Source organism: Vulpes lagopus, chromosome X (genome assembly GCF_018345385.1).
Source record: "Vulpes lagopus strain Blue_001 chromosome X, ASM1834538v1, whole genome shotgun sequence".
Lineage (NCBI taxonomy): Eukaryota > Metazoa > Chordata > Mammalia > Carnivora > Canidae > Vulpes > Vulpes lagopus.
In genome coordinates this window covers 85376833-85393318 of record NC_054848.1, presented here as the reverse complement: position 1 = coordinate 85393318, position 16486 = coordinate 85376833, and the positions used below count along the sequence as shown (strand labels likewise).

General features: G+C 39.0%; 1 protein-coding gene across 1 annotated transcript in view; it reads right to left on the bottom strand.

The window, feature by feature from the left end:
* Positions 1 to 496: 496 nt before the first annotated feature.
* The window catches only part of RTL4 (retrotransposon Gag like 4), an 84460-nt gene continuing 68470 nt past the window's right edge, over positions 497 to 16486 (bottom strand). The window contains exons 2-3 of the mRNA XM_041741449.1: positions 10530 to 10578; positions 497 to 1660 (exon numbers count right to left, since the gene is read on the bottom strand). Coding sequence (XP_041597383.1) covers positions 497 to 1405 — 909 coding nt within the window. The 5' untranslated portion in view covers positions 1406 to 1660; positions 10530 to 10578. The remainder of the gene's footprint in view (positions 1661 to 10529; positions 10579 to 16486) is intronic.

Here is a 16486-nt window from a genome sequence, read left to right as displayed (position 1 = left end):
CTCCAGTAGAAAAATATTGGTAGGATATGGAATGCAATTAGGAATTCAACCAAGGATTCCTAAATGAACAGGGAACTAGAATGCAGACCAATGAGGGTGAGGGTGAAAGTCTTGGGCCTAATCTTAGGCACAGAAGACTTAGGCCAACAAACTCAACCCAGATCTCACCCATTGGAGGGAATGGGGTTGCCAGGGCACTTCCAGGGTTGTTTTCATTGGCTCAGACTGGCCAGAGTTTTGCCTACAGACTTTCAATCCTCTTGGGAATTTGGTACCACCTGCAGGAAGTGCCAGTGAATTGTTCTCATTATTGTTGAGTTGGGTTTTGTTTGGTGATGGGTCAGCAAATGAACAAGACCTAGTTATTTAAATTCCCAGAAGTACATGAGTTAAGTTGTATCATAGTTCCCCACCTGTATTTTAAATGCTAGCACAGAATATAAATCTTTAAGGCTGGAGGTAAGAGGGATATAACTTTGCAAAATGACCTGCTCTCTTACTGGCGAGTTGAGTTATTTATCCTTGCTGGGGCTCGAGAACGTTTGGCGAGGCAATCTCTTGTAAAGTGACCAGCCTGGCTGCAGTAGAGGCACAACTGAGCTTCTTGCTGGCGGGCTCGTTTGGCTGGGGTGAGAGGTGGCTGGCTTCCACGCAACTGTATAGGTTCTTCCTTGGGTGGCAGATTTGTGGGGCTGGAAAAGGCTTGGTGGTGGATCAGGGAAGCCAACATTGGGAACTGGGTTTCTGACTGAAGAAGCTCTGGCCTGTCATTACGTTTCTTGTCCAACTGAATACACTGAGTGATCAGGTCTGGAAGGTTGTTCATCATATCTGTGCCACTCACTTCATTGTGGATGGAATCAGCTAGTCCTTCTTGTAAGTGATCACTCTGATTGGCTTCATTACAGATCAAATTTTGAGCAAGGAGCTGGAAAGTAGAAGCATCCTGCTGAGAAGAGGAGTTATCCTCTTTGTTCAGAGGGTCTATTTCCTGTTTTATAGGCTCACCGAATGATTGCTGGAATTCAAGAACAAACTTCTCATACTGTTTTAGCAGAGTGTTCTGGTCAGGCCTGGATATGACTCCACAACCTTCCATCTGCTGAGAAAGGTAGTCAAGAAAGAACTTGATTTGGACATCATCTGCAGGATTGGGGAACTTGAGAGTTGTCAACCGTGCAGGAAATCCTGAGATACTGGCAGGGTCACTGTGGAACTGAGAAAGATGTTCAAGTAAACACGTTACAGACATCATTGGGGTGGTCAGGGTTGGCATGACTTGGCCCCTCAGATCAGGGTTCTCTTCAGTCAGATGTTGTATTTGTGGTGGCAGAATCAGATTCTCTACTTGAAGGGAGGAATGCTCTACTTGCAAGGTAGATGGTGATTCTGTGTACTTCTCCATTGGGTTTTCTGGAATCAAGCGAGACTAGGTAAAATTAAGTGCCAGTACTGGAAACCAATGTGTGGACAGTAGGGTTTCCTCTATCATCAGAGAGATAGTGTCATGAGTAAGTAGCCAAAACTGCTACCTATAAAACAGTTGCAAAGGGATGCTGAGAGCTGAATTCGAGTGATGCAAAATTGTTGTCCACTATTCACTGTTGCCTCTTCTCATGGAGAATGCCAATGTTCTGCACATTCAGAAGTGATAAATTACCTTAGGACACATAGAGGATTTGGAATTAAGAAGGCAAATACAAAAGTCACAATAGATTTTTCTCTCCACTCCCTTTCCTTGTAATATAGGGGAAATTTGCCCTCAAACTAAGACTTTGATTCTAAAGTACCTCTTTTTTTTATCAAAAATCAAAGAAATTTATAACCCAAAGTGATCTTAGAGATTATCCAGGCCAAATTCATAATTTCATGAATGAGAAAACAGAGACCCAGGAAGGTAAAGATGTTTGCCCAAGGTCACACAACTACTTAATATCAGAGCTGGCACACTCATCAGTACTGCTGTTGAAAACAGCACTTCCTTCAGGACCACAGATGTGCTCATTTGTACATGTTACTTGAGCATGATGATGGTTCATGCCCCCTTACTACTTAAAATATAATCTGGGAGCCAGCACCATCAGCATTACCAGGGAGACTGTTAGAAATGCAGACTCTCAGGTCCCACCCCAGACTTCCTGAATTAGTATTCCACTTAAACAGATTTGCCAGGTGATTCAAATATGCACTGAAATTTGAGAAAAGCTGCTCTAGAGAGCATGTTGACCTACTTGAAATAATGACTGGTTGGACTTGAACCTCAATGCTCCAATCCCAGCATGCATTGCTATAGTGATCTGATGGCTGTAGGGGTAGTTAATCCATATTTTTCTAGATTCCTAGTCTTTATCTAAGGTCACATTTGGTTGTCATGAAGATGCTTAAGATGCCATAGGCAAGATGTAGAGGTGAAGTTGGGAATTTAGTAAACAAGAACAGAATATTCTTAAAAGTATAAAGATCAGAATGTTTAGTAGTCATCCCTGCACTGATAATAAGAATAAAGCAACCTGTTAGAGTTAAAAACAAACCTAAAATATATGGCATATAAGTTGAACTATTCTGCAGTGTAATTCCCCTAATTGCCCTTTCCTTGTGTAGCATACCATTTAATTGTATTTACATTGGCCACTAGTGGGCAAAAATGTGCATCATTGAATGTAATATTTTTTTTCTCTAGGTTTTAGTTGATGGGTCTTCCTCTCTGGACGTGTGGAAGAGATTACTGGAAGACTGAAATTGTATAAGATTGGAGGCCAGAAACTTGGCATTAATTAGTTGCATGACATTAAAGAACTAATTTGGGTCTCAATTTCCTCTTTCATCTAATGAGGATGACTATCTTGTCCACTTCAGAGGGTTATGGTATCAGTGAGATAGTAGATGGTTCTCTGAGTGACAGAGAGAAAGATACTCCCAAGATTGTTCCAATGCAGCTAACAATACCATTGGTGAGGCTCTTTGTCATATATGGCCAAGATAGGGAGATACTGTCATATTCTTTCTTCCTTCCTTTCCATATCTCACCATTCTGGTTAGTCTACCTTTCCATTTTCCAGGGCCCCATCAATGAGTCTATTCCTGCCAGTCCAGTTAGGTGTCATTGAAATGTAAGATGTTAATTAATTAATGAAGGTTAGTAATTAGCCTTTCTCAAGTCATTCACTATTTCCTCAAAATTTAATGTGCATAAGAAACAACTTGGTCCTAATTCCCAATAATTTTGATTCAATAGGTGGGGTGGATGCCAGGAATATGTACATTTAACAAGCTGCCCCAAAGATTTCTGATGGTTCTAGTCCTTGTTAAAAAGCCACCCAGATGAACCTCAAGGAATAAAGTCATATTATAGCATCACAGAGAAGTAAGAATGGGGAGGGGACATATTTGGAAGCAGGAGGCCTTCAAATGACATAGAATAATAGGTTGCAGCCCATTCTACTTCTGCATAAAGTCCACAAAGAGCCCACACTGTTCTTCACAACTGTACTTCCCTCACAGAGAGTGGAGTGCAAGAGTTTAGCATGTAAATTCTAGAGTCAGACTGACATGGGTCCAAATCTTGGCTTGGCCAAAAGTTGTGTGACTTTGGAAAGTTGCTTAATCTCTCCAAGAATCAGCTTCCAAACTTCAAAATGGATGTGATTTTAATACTTTCCTCATAGTATTGTGAGGACTAAATGAAATGAAAAGAGATTAGGTAGCTTCATGCAGATGACAGGTGCTTCATAAATTTAGCTATCATTTTGCTAGGTCCATGGCCTGTTATCTATGTTTTAGAATTTAATTTTTAAAAAATTTTGAAAGGTAACACAGAGTATGTACTGTTTATTATATAACACTCCCAGTGGTATCTGGGAAAATATCCCCAAATTAAGCCATTAACATTTCTGCAGGAAAAATGCCTGATATTCATATTAAAAAGAGACAAAGACTAAGTTAATATCAGTTTAGGTCATATTTGGTACTAAATTAATGAAAAATAGCTTCCATTTTACAGAGATTTTAGATTTTAAAAATGAAAATAAAGGGTATGGATCTTTCTACCAAAATCCTCTTTGGGTTGGAAAAGTGCGATTTTAACTTTTCCTTCTCTGTTCCTGCCTTCTGCCCTTTCCCCTCCACCCTCAGCAATTCCAGAACATCTGTAGTAATCTCCTGTTTCTTAATAGAATTATGTATTCAAGGTGGCAGAGCATATAATTTTTCTAATTGTGTATCATTGGTGAAAAACTTGCCAAAATTATAAGCATTTGCCCAGATGCTAATCATACAATGGCACTGTTGTCGATGGCAATTGTTTAATCTCTCAAAGAAAATCTATCTTGTCTTATCATTTTGGAAATAGCTCTCCTTTTAGAGGTCAATGGCCTTCTATCAGATTGTTCCAGTAGATCCTGGGGTCAAGCATGCCAGTCCGGAGGAGCTCCAGACCTCAATCTTGGGGAGATAAAGCAGAGACTGAGCTGAAACCTCAAACGCACAGGTTTGGGGAATCAGACTAGTGAGCTTGAGCCAGGCCTGACAAAAAACTGCATACGTTTAAGTTTTTAGTTGACTGCCGTGTGTTTCAACTTCAAAAACAGCAAGACAAAAATAAGTTTAGTAAACACTAAAAAGGCCATTTGGGCATTTGTGTTCAGTTTGACTCCAGGTCATGGTTGACTGTTTCCCTGCATGAAACTACTCCATGCTGGAGTCCTCTGAAACTCCATTTGGTGAAGAGCCTGAAGTACCTTGCTGCTTATAAGAGAGATGTTTGTCCTTTTACTACTTAATTTTCAAGGTGTTCTACACAATCCTTTGGAGAAGCTTTCAACTATTGCCTTCCAACTACCCAGAGCACTTGCATTTTTACTCCTGAACTCCAGACAATCTAAAGGTAGCTTTGGCCATGAGAACTAAACTGAGACATAAATAGCACTCAAGAGGTGAGCATAAGTGTATACTGTTTAAATTTGTCTAGAGATTTGGGTATGACCCTAGCTAGCTCTACCATCATTTAGACAGACAACCTTGGGAAAGTCACTTCCTCTCTCTAGGCCAGTTTCTGTAGCTGTACAATGAAGAGATTGGGTTTCTCAAATTTTATCACATATAAGACATTCTGATTCAAGAGAGCTAGAAGGAGACTCAGAAATCTATATTTTTTATAGGCACTCCAAATGACTGTGGCAAGAGATCTTCAGATTTTACCTTGGGAATATTGGGTGACTGTCCAGACAGAGCTCTGACATTTGTCAGAGATTCTCAAGTTTCAGGGTACATAAATATCTCTTGGGATTTTAACATGCAGATTCTTGGGCTTTAACCCTAGACAGTATAATTCAGTGGGTCTGGGATAAGACCAGATAACCTGCATTTTAATCAAGCCCTGCAGATGATGTTGATGCACAAGTTTCTCTGATAATGCTTGAGAAACTCTTGGTTGAATATGCTCAAAAGATCCTTTCTGCTTCAGCACTATCTACAATTTTTGAAAGTAGAAACTATTTGGTTCCAAAAGTGGCACCTGAAGTGTGTGATATGTGGGTTGCTTCCTTCCAAGGCTCTTCCTGAGGCTGTATGGTCATATCTAAACAGTGGGCTAGTGCAGGCCTACCTCAGAAATATGAAAAGTAGCTGGCTTGGGGACAAGAGAGAGGGTCACAAATAATGAAAAGTAGCTGGCTTGGGGACAAGAGAGAGGGTCACAAATAAGCTAACCCTGCTCTTAGGTTCTATGGTTCCTGTTGGGAGATTTGCACTGCTCTGCTCTGCCTGTGAGTGAAAAGCCATCCAAATATCCTCATATTCGAGATAGAACAACAGCCCAGCTGGGGTCAACCTGGCCACTGTTATATCTCAGACTTCATACCTTCCTTTAACCTTCAACCTTTCTTCTGGCTCAGCTGGCCCCATGGCCAAGCTGCTTATGAAGTTAAACATGTCATGAAAACTCTCTACAAGTATTCCCTGGCAGTTTTCCAGTTGTCCCTTCTACTATGCATAACTCCATTAAGGAGCCACACTTGCTATACCAGCCTTCCTCCTCTTTGCACCTATTTAACATTCCTCCTAAGGTCATATTTCCCTGTCTCCTCCTTTTCCTGCCTTCTCCCTTTTGCTTATTGTCTCTGCTGGCAGGCATGTCACATGGCTGAATGATCCTGCTCAGTCACCACCTAGAACCTTGGCTGGTAACATCATCCCAGCAATAATGACCCATTTGCATCATTATTTTCTCTCAATCCAGCAGAGAACACCTACAAAGAATGGGTGAGTTTTTATACAAAGGCAAAAATAAGGAGGCTGGGCCGAGGGCAAGATTATCCACCAGACAGGCATCCTAAGACAGTAACAGAGCATTGTGAATAAAATATTATCAGCATATAAAAGAGCATTACACAGAGTCCAAGAAAAAAACCCCAAAACAGATTCCATTTTGCCTCTTTACTATATTTGCCTACTTGGTTCAGCCCTTGAGGGGTACCAACATTATATGGGTCTATATTTCACCAAATCATGATTTCAGTGGAAGTAGCTGTGTCCTGGAGGTTTGCAAACTCCGGAAGGTCAAGTGTGCTCGTACTTACAACTCACAGAAGATGTTACAACACATGGCAGACAAGCTCTGTAGCAGGATTGAGTCTAAGTCTCATTTCAATCCTACAAGTGTTGAGGACATGGTGGGCCTCTGACACACTGGAAATGAAGAGGTTTGTATCTGTATTTGCTAAGAATGGAAGAGACAAGTTGCTTTTATCCTCAAAGACACTGTATGGGTCTTTGAGGTAATAACACTTATGATTTCTTGAGTGCCTAATTTATGCCACTTTATATACCCTGGTACTAGCTGTCTGGAGCCTTATTTAAAAGTATTCTGGACTTGTGGCTGGCCTCACTAGTAGAATGAAGTGAAGAACTGTCAGTGTCTGCCACAGACTGTGGAAGAACAAATGCAACGTGTTCAACATACATTTGCCACATCTCTACCAGAACACATAATCCTCATAGCAGTCTCATGAAGTAGGTATAATGATTTGCATCTTCCATAATAAGGAAATCAAGCCCCTACCTCCACTTCCAGACATGCAATCATGCCCACCTCTGCTTCTAATCTCTCTCCCCTCATCTGAAAGCCTCTTTCTTTCTTCTCCCTATGCCCAGCTCACATTCAGTCTCCTTAATGCAGCCTCCTCTGACTACTCAGCCCTTATTAATATCTCATTCCCTAAGCTATGGAAGGACATGTGATTGTATGAGCTCTCTAGGAGGAAGCCTCTTTCCTTTGAATCCCCATAATATTTTGCACAGGGCTGGTCCCATAAGCTTTATACAAATCTGTGTTGATAGATAAACAAAAGAATCTCAACTGGTAGTCTGATGTTAAAATTATGAGAAGAAAAAGAAGACCTGGAATCTAGTCATGAAAATCTTGTCAAAACAGGAGGAAGCTGAGTAAGCAACTAGGGGCATAGAGTCTCAGTAGACGTGGCTTGGACTTGAGAAGGACCTGCAGGCATTGGTATTACCAGTTCTTAGCTTTTCATTCTCCTGTTTTCCCTTCTTCCTTAAGCTTCATATATTCAGTGATTTTATTTTCAATCAAAAACAAATTATGGGATCTGATAAAGACTTCTGTATCACTTCTTGGTTCAGGAAAGCAGTCTGAGGTGAAATAGGTGATGGAGATTAAGTAGCACACTTGTTGTGATGAGTACTGGGTGATGTATATAGAACTGTTGAACTGCTATATGGTACAGCTGGAACTAATATAACATTTTATGTTAGCTATACTGTAACTAAATCTAAAAAAATGGACAAGTGTTCAGGGTGGTTTGGATTAGTAAATTTCACAGCTGTCACATAATTCAGGAATGAAGTTGCCATTGGAGTTCTGAAACTGAAATTCATATATATATATATATATATATTAAGAAAAAAGAAAGCAGGCTGAGGGGATGTTATACAAAACTGAATTTGCAATTCGCCACGTTTTACAAGAACAATGTGATAAAATATTTTAAATTGAGACCATCTCAGTAAAGCTGGGTTGAGCTATTACCATACCCACCTAAGCACCATCTAATCAATATGTGAAAATATTACAAGAGCAACAAAAAAGGACGATTAGTTTCCCATCCTCATTGAGCTTCACTATGTGTATAAAGATTCAAATATCTTAAAAACCACTTTAATATTCATTATTTCATTCATTATTTCATGGCCACAGTTTTGCCATTTTCCAGGCCATAAAACCAAAGCACTGAGATATTAAGTCAAATCAAGGGGCAAAGAGGAAGGGTGATACATGTATAGCTTTCTCTGAGGGACTCTCATGTAGAATACTTGTTCTCAGGGGCAAGGAAAGAACTAACTGAAGATGAATTTGGGAGGGTAGGGGTGGAGATAAGATGAGCATTTTCATAAAGTAAGTTATGAGTTCCACATCATTGGAAGAATGTAAGCAGAGTTAGGAATACACTGGGCAAAGAGTTAGAGTGGGGATTCCAAGAATCAGATAAGAAGAAGGCATCATAAGGATGATCTAGTCCTTTCAAAGCTATAGATTCTATAACTTCTATAACTTGCTTGAGGACACAGCTGAAATATGGGTGATGACACTGACTGAGAGTTATATACAATCTAGAATCTGATCCTCAGATTCACAGCCAAACTGTTTGTCAGTTTGAGGGCTTAGCGTGGCTTCTCTGTCCATCCCCAATGCCCCCATCATTTCAAACAGTATATGCTGTTTTGAACAAACTATTAGGGTAAGAATGGAAAAAATTCTGATCTCCAGATCTCAAATAGTCATAAAATTAGCCCTTTAAATTTGAAATGAAAGGTCTTCTCCCGCATTCATGCTCCCTGATGTCTCTTTCATCTTTAATTCATTAAGTGCAATTCACTTAGTGCTGAATACCACTTACAACTGATGAGCTGACAGAGTTTAGCCCACTTAGATTTGAACTTTTCTTGCATTTTCAAGTCCCTGTGGTATGCATGCAACCTGTGGTCCTGTTCAAGATGGAGAAAACTTAATATAAGCAACTTAGTATATATCATGCTTTTCAATTACAAGAAGCCTTCTAATAGTCACAGGTTAGAGAAAAGTTTCAACTTTACAGATGAAGAATTTGATGCTCAAGAAATGGAAAATGATTTTGGTCATGTTTATGACTCTCTTTGTTAAGTTTCAATTCCAAACCCTTTCTAGTCAGCCTTTCTCTCCCCTCCCAGCCTTGACTATGAGTAAATGAGCAATATAGGGATTGTAGAGTATAGTGCAGAAGCAACCTTTTAATATAATTCAATAATTGGTAACATCCCACACATATGCAGAACATTTTATGTGATCTATGTGTTCTCCTCCTGTCTCATCATCATCTTGATAAACTATGAAATAGGCAAGGGTGTATTCAACATTCTCTCCAACAGGTCAAGAAAGACACACACTTGTTTAGTATTAGACCTTGGACTAGAATCCTCAACTCTTTCTCATAACAGTATATCCTGGAAATAGTCCAAAGCAGTAGAAAAATCAAGCACTCTGGAGTTAGACACAATTTACATTAAAATCCCAATCTGAATTCAAAGCCAAAGCTGTGAGACCTTGGGCATGTTATCACTTTGAGCCCCAGTTTTCACTTTTATAAAATCTATATTGCAAAGTAGCTATGATGAGTTGAGACACTATGTGTAAAGTTCCTTGCATCCAGCAGACATCAGAGGTAGAAGCCACTGAGTTCATATTTTCTACAAACACTGGAAGGTTGAGTATCAAATATCATTCTTACCAGCTCCAGTATCATGGGATTCTGGAGAAGGTGATTCTACCCAAGTCTCTTGGTGTGGAACAAGTGTCTTAAGCTTATGCTAACTCCCTTAGCATATAACCTGCATTAGTGTTTTTCCTTTGCAATGCTCATATCACTTATAATTAATTATTATATGCCAGTTTTCCCTACTAGACTGAGTTAAACAGGAGAGGAATCAACCAATTTCATTTCTGTGTCCCCAAGTCCTAGCATATTTCCTTAAACATAGAAGTGCTCAGTAATTCTTTGCCAGAATTATAGTATCTGTCCATGACAGCCATAGTTAAAACTAGATATTAGCCAAGGTGGTCTTACTGTTCCCCACTCCCTATATGTCTCTTCTATTACTTTTCTCTGATGTGAGCAAAATACCCATCCCTGCTCCAATGTATCTCAGTATGTTTTAATATTATAGATGCCTGAGTTAACCAGGTAGAAATATAGACAAAGACTTATGTCAGTGGGACTAATGCTCAGGAAGGCAATACGTCAGTCCTACACTTCAATGACCTTAGAGCAGTGAGAAACCTCAGAGACCCTTTTGAATGTACTTTGCCTAGAGGAATGGGTTGTTTAGTTTCTTAGAAGAGTTTCAGATTAGCTCAGGCCCTAGGTCAAGACGATTATTTAGCAAATTTGGAAAGAAAACAAATGCAAAATCATCCAGACAAGAGTTGTTTAAGATATTTTCAATTACTCTCAAGTGAAAATAGGAGAATTACTTACCTCTTACATGTTGTGTCCCAAGCAGTATCAGGTCACAGTGGGATAGTTTCTGGAAGATTTGAAAAGACAATGTGAGAAGAGGTGGGATTCTTTAGCATCCCAAGCAGCAGTAGTAACCCTAATTCTGTGCTCTTCCTGCTAGAGTGCTCTGTTTTCACAGGCTGACATTCTCCACCCCTTTGGCACTGGGACAGACACAGAGTGGTAGAGCTCTGGGCTCTGAGAATTGAGAGTTGTGTGACCTAAGGCAAATTAATCTCTTTGAGCTTCATTTTCTTTCCTTTTTTTTTTTGTTGAGCTTCATATTCTTTATCATAAGATGTGCCATATCCATTCATTCATATAATAAAAATTGACTGCATGTCTATTATATGCACTGTGTAGGGAAATGGAAGATAGTAATAAGCCCACCATAGACCATGGGCGTTGTAGAATTACTAATGTATGCAAATTGCTTGTCACAGTACATGGCTCATAATAACCATGTAATCAGAGATAGCTATCATTTTAATAGTCTGAGATAGAAGGGATTGGCAAGGGATTAAGAGCCCAGGCCTGGGTTGTAGTTATAATTCAGAATATTAGATCCACATGTTAGTCATGAAAACTTGGGCAAGTTTTTTTTAACCTAACATACCACAATTTTCTCACCTGTAAAATAACTAATAATGATCACAACTGTATATTAAGCTTGGGAAGATCAAATAAGCATGAATGTGAAACTTTCAGTAAGTATTCTTCCCTCTAAAGTTTAATGACTCAGGACTAACACAAGTCTAGTTGGATAAAAAATAAAAAGCCTTTCAAGGAGTGTGTCTCTTGAGCTGCTTGAAATTTTTCTAAAGCAAGAAGAAAAGTGAAAGGAGAACTATTGTTAGAAGGGCTGATAACTCTGATGATATTCTAAGTAGAGCTATGGCAGAGAAATAGTTTATAGATGACACACAAATAGTTTCCTTCTTCACATCCATTACAGGTGAGAAAATGCTGTCATTGTATGTGTGGCCTTAGCTTATAATGCACTTCAAATACCTACTTTGCAAACCCCTTCTGTCTTGAGCCCCAGATATCAGCAAAGCCATGTCTCCTTCTCTCATCTTGTTCATAGATCATATTTCCAATAATGCTTAGTCATTTCCACCTACTTGTGTTTCTGTGTTCTTGATGACCTCTGTATCTAGGATGGTGCCTAGATCTTTGGAGTGACCAAAGAATAACTGGGGACACAAAAGGATGAGCAGTAATGTGACTTTACCAAAAGATAGCCTCTGCCTGGCTTTTAAAAAAATCTGAGGGCATACTTTATAGACAATAAAATTCAATTTAAAAAGTACAGCCAATGAGCTTTGATAAATATGTACATTTGTATAACCACTACCACACTTGACATACAGAATATTTCCATAACCTCCAAAATTCTGTCATGTTTCTTTGCGATCAGTTCTCCCATCCCTGGTCCCAGGCAACCTCTAATCTACTTTCTGTTTATATAGATTTGTCTTTTCTGGAGATTTCACATAAATGTAAGCATATAATATGTGGTCTTTTGTGATTGGTTTCCTTCACTTAGAATAATTTTGAGGTTCATCTGTGTCATGGATATATCAATACTTAATTTATTTTTATTGCCAAAAATATTTTATTATATTGATACACTATATCTTGTTTCACTTTGGTTTTTTAAATTAAAAAAATTTTTTTCTACTGGAGTTCAGTTTGCCAACATATAGCAAATCACCCAGGGTTCATCCTGTCAAGTGCCCCCCTCAGTGCCCATCACCCAGTCACCCCAAGCCCCGCCCACCTCCCCTTCCACTACCCCTTGTTCGTTTCCCAGAGTTGGGAGTCTCTCATGTTCTGTCACCCTCACTGATATTTACCACTCATTTTCTCTCCTTTCCCCTTTATTCCCTTGCACTATTTTTTATATTCCCCAAATGAATGAGACCATATAATATTTGTTTTTCTCTGATTGACTTACTTCACTCAGCATAATACCCTCCACTTCCATCCACGTTGAAGCAAATGGTGGGTTTTTGTTGTTTCTAATGGCTGAGTAATATTCCATTGTATACATAGACCACGTCTTTATCCATTCATCTTTCGATGGACACCGAGGCTCATTCCACAGCTTGGCTATTGTGGACATTGCTGCTATAAACATTTGGGAGCAGGTGTCTTGGTCTTTCACTGCATCTGTATCATCAGGGTAAATCACCAGCAATGCAATCGCTGAGTGATAGGGCAGTTCTATTTTTAACTCTTTGAGGAACCTCCACACAGTTTTCCAGAGTGGTATCTTGTTGATACCAGTTCACATTCCCACCAACAGTGCAAGAGTGTTTCCATTCTCCTTTCTCCACATCTTCTTCAAAATTTTTTGCTTCCTGTCTTGTTAATTGTCCCCATTCTCACTGGTGTAAGGTGGTATCTCATTGTGGTTTTGATTTGTAGTTCCCTGATGGCAAGAGATGCAGAGGATTTTCTCATGTGCTTGTTGGCCATGTCTATGTCTTCCTCTGTGAAATTTTAGTTGACATATTTTGCCCATTTCATGATTGGATTTTTTGTTTCTTTGCTGTTGAGTTTAATAAGTTCTTTATAGATCTTGGATACTAGCTCTTTGTCTAATATGTCATTTGCAAATATCTTCTCCCATTCTGTAGGTTGTCTTTTAGTTTTGTTGACTGTTTCTTTTGCCGTGCAGAGGCTTTTTACCTTGATTAAGTCCCAATAATTCATTTTTGCCTTTGTTGCTCTTGCCTTTATAGATGTATCTTACAAGAAGTTGCTGTGGCCAAGTTCAAAACTGGTGTTGCCTGTATTCTCTAGGGTTTTGATGGATTCTTGTATCACATTTAGATCTCTCATCCATTTTGAGTTTATCTTTGTGTATGGTGTAAAAGAATGGTCTAGCTTCATGCTTCTACATTTGGCTGTCCAATTTTCCCAGCACCATTTATTGAAGAGACTGTTCTTTTTCCAGTGAATAATCTTCCCGCTTTGTCGAAGATTACTTGACCATAGAATTGAGGGCCCATTTCTGGGTTCTCTATTCTGTTCCACTGATCTAGGTGTCTACTTTTGTGCCAGTACCACATTGTCTTGATGATCACAGCTTTGTAGTACAACCGGAAATACAGCATTGTGATGCCCCCGGCTCCGGTTTTCTTTTTCAATATTCTCCTGGATATTCGGGGTCTTTTCTGATCCCACACAAATCTTAAGATGATCTGTTCCAACTCTCTGAAGAAAGTCCACAGTATTTTGATGAGGATTACATTGGCTGTTTAAATTGCCCTGGGTAGCATTGACATTTTCACAATATAAATTCTTCCAATCCATGAGCATGGAATATTTTTCCATCTCTTTGTGTCTTCCTCAATTTCTTTCAGAAGTGTTCTGTAGTTTTTAGGGTATAGATCCTTTACATCTTTGGTTAGGTTTATTCCTAGGTATCTTATGCTTTTGGGTGCCATTGTAAATGGGATTGACTTCTTAATTTCTCTTTCTTCAGTCTCATTGTTAGTGTATAGAAATGCCATTGATTTCTGGGCATTGATTTTGTATCCTGCCACACCACAGAATTGCTGTATGAGTTCTAGCAATCGTAGGGTGGAGGCTTTTGGGTTCTCTATGGACAGTATCATGTCATCGGCAAAGAGGGAGAGTTTGACTTCTTCTTTGCCAATTGGAATGACTTTTATTTCACTTTGTTGCCTGATTGCTGAGGCTAGGACTTCTTGTACAATGTAGAATAGCAGTGGTGAGTGGACATCCAGGTCATGTTACTGATCTTAGGGGAAAGGCTCCCAGTGTTTCCCCATTGAGAATGATAATTGCTGTGAGTTTTTTATAGATGGCTTTTAAGATGCTGAGGAATGTCCTCTCTATCCCTACACTTTGAAGAGTTTTGATCAGGAATGGATGCTCTATTTTGGCAAATGCTTTCTCTGCATCTATTGAGATGATCATATGATTCTTGTTTTTTCTCTTATTGATATGATCTATCATATTGATTGCTTTGTGAATGTTGAACCAGCCTTGCATCCCGGGGATAAATCTCACTTGGTCATGGTGAATAATCCTCTTAATGTACTGTTGGATCATATTGGCTCGTATCTTGTTGAGAGTTTTTGCATCTGTGTTCATCAGGGATATTGGTCTATCATTCTCCTTTTTGGTGGGGTCTTTGTCTGGTTTTGGAATTAAGGTGATGCTGGCCTCATAAAACCAGTTTGGAAGTATTCCATCCCTTTCTATCTTTCAGAACAGCTTTAGTAGAATAGGTATTGTTTCTTCTTTAAACATTTGATAGAACTACCCTGGGAAGCCATCTGGCCCTGGACTTTTGTGTCTTGGGGCGTTTTTGATGACTGCTTCAATTTCTTCCCTGGTTATTGGCTGTTCAGGTTTTCTATTTCTTCTTGTTCCAGTTTTGGTATTTTGTGGTTTTCCAGAAATGCATCCATTTCTTCTAGATTGCCTAATTTATTGGCTGCTCATAATACATTTTTAAAATCATTTGTATTTCCTTGGTATTGGTTGTGGCTTCTCCTTTTTCATTCGTGATTTTATTAGTTTGATTTTCTCTTTTGTTTTTTATAAGGCTGGCTAATGGTTTATCTATCTCCTGGTTTATTAAACTCCCGACTTGTGGATCTGTTCTACAGTTCTTCTGGTCTCTATGTCATTGAATTCTGTTCACATCTTTATTAACTCTCTTCTTCTGCTTGGTTTTAGGTTTTATTTGCTGTTCTTTCTCCAGTTCCTTTAGGTGCGAGATTATCTTGTGTATTTGTTTTTTTCCAGTTTTTTGAGCGATGCTTGTATTGTGATGTATTTCCCTCTTAGGACTGCTTTTGCTGTATCCCAAAGATTTTGAATGGTTGTATCTTCATTTTCATTAGTTTCCTTGAATCTTTTTAATTCTTCTCTAATTTCCTGGTTGACCCTTTCATCTTTTAGCAGGATGCTCTTGAACCTCCACATGTTTGAGTTTCTTCCAAATTTCTTCTTTTGATTGAATTCAAGTTTCAAAGCATTGCAGTCTGAAAATATGCAGGGGACAATTCCAATCTTTTGGTATCAGTTGAGATCTGATTTGTGACCCAGTATGTGGTCTATTCTGGAGAAAGTTCCATGTGCACTTGAGAAGAATGTGTATTCAGTTGAGTTCGGATGGAAAGTTCTGTAAACATCTGTGAAATCCATCTGGTCCAGTGTATCATTTAATGCTATTGTTTCTTTGGAGATGTTGTTCTTAGAAAATCTGTCATTTGCAGAACGTGCCTTGTTGAAGTCTCCCAGTATTAGTGTATTATTACCTAAGTATGTCTTTACTTTGGTTATTGATTGATATACTTGGTAGCTCCCACATTAGGGGCATAAATATTCATGATTGTTAGGTCCTCTTGTTGGATAGATCCTTTAAGTATGCTATAGTGTCCCTCTTCATCTCTTACTACAGTCTTTGGGATAAACTTTAATTTATCTGATATGAGGATTGCTACCCCTGCTTTCTTTTGTGGACCATTGGAATGGTAAATGGTTCTTCAACCTTTCATTTTCAGGCTGTAGGTGTCCTTATATCTAATATGAGTCTCTTGTAAACAGGAAATAGATGGGTTTTGCTTTTTTATGTAGTACAAAACCCTGCATCTTTTGATGGGATCATATAGCCCATTCACGTTCAGAGTTACTATTGAAAGATATGAATTTAGTGTCTTCATAATAATTATTCAGTCCATGTTTTTGTGACTCATTTCTCTGGGTGTCCTCTTTCTTTTACAGAGTCCCACTTAATATTTCTTGCAGAGCTGGTTTGAAGATGGTCACATATTCTTTCAGTTTCTGCCTATCTTGGAAGCTCTTTATCTCTTGTTCTATTTTGAATGAGTGCCTTGCTTGATAAAGTATTCTTGGCTGCAGGCTCTTCTCATTTAGGACCCTTCATA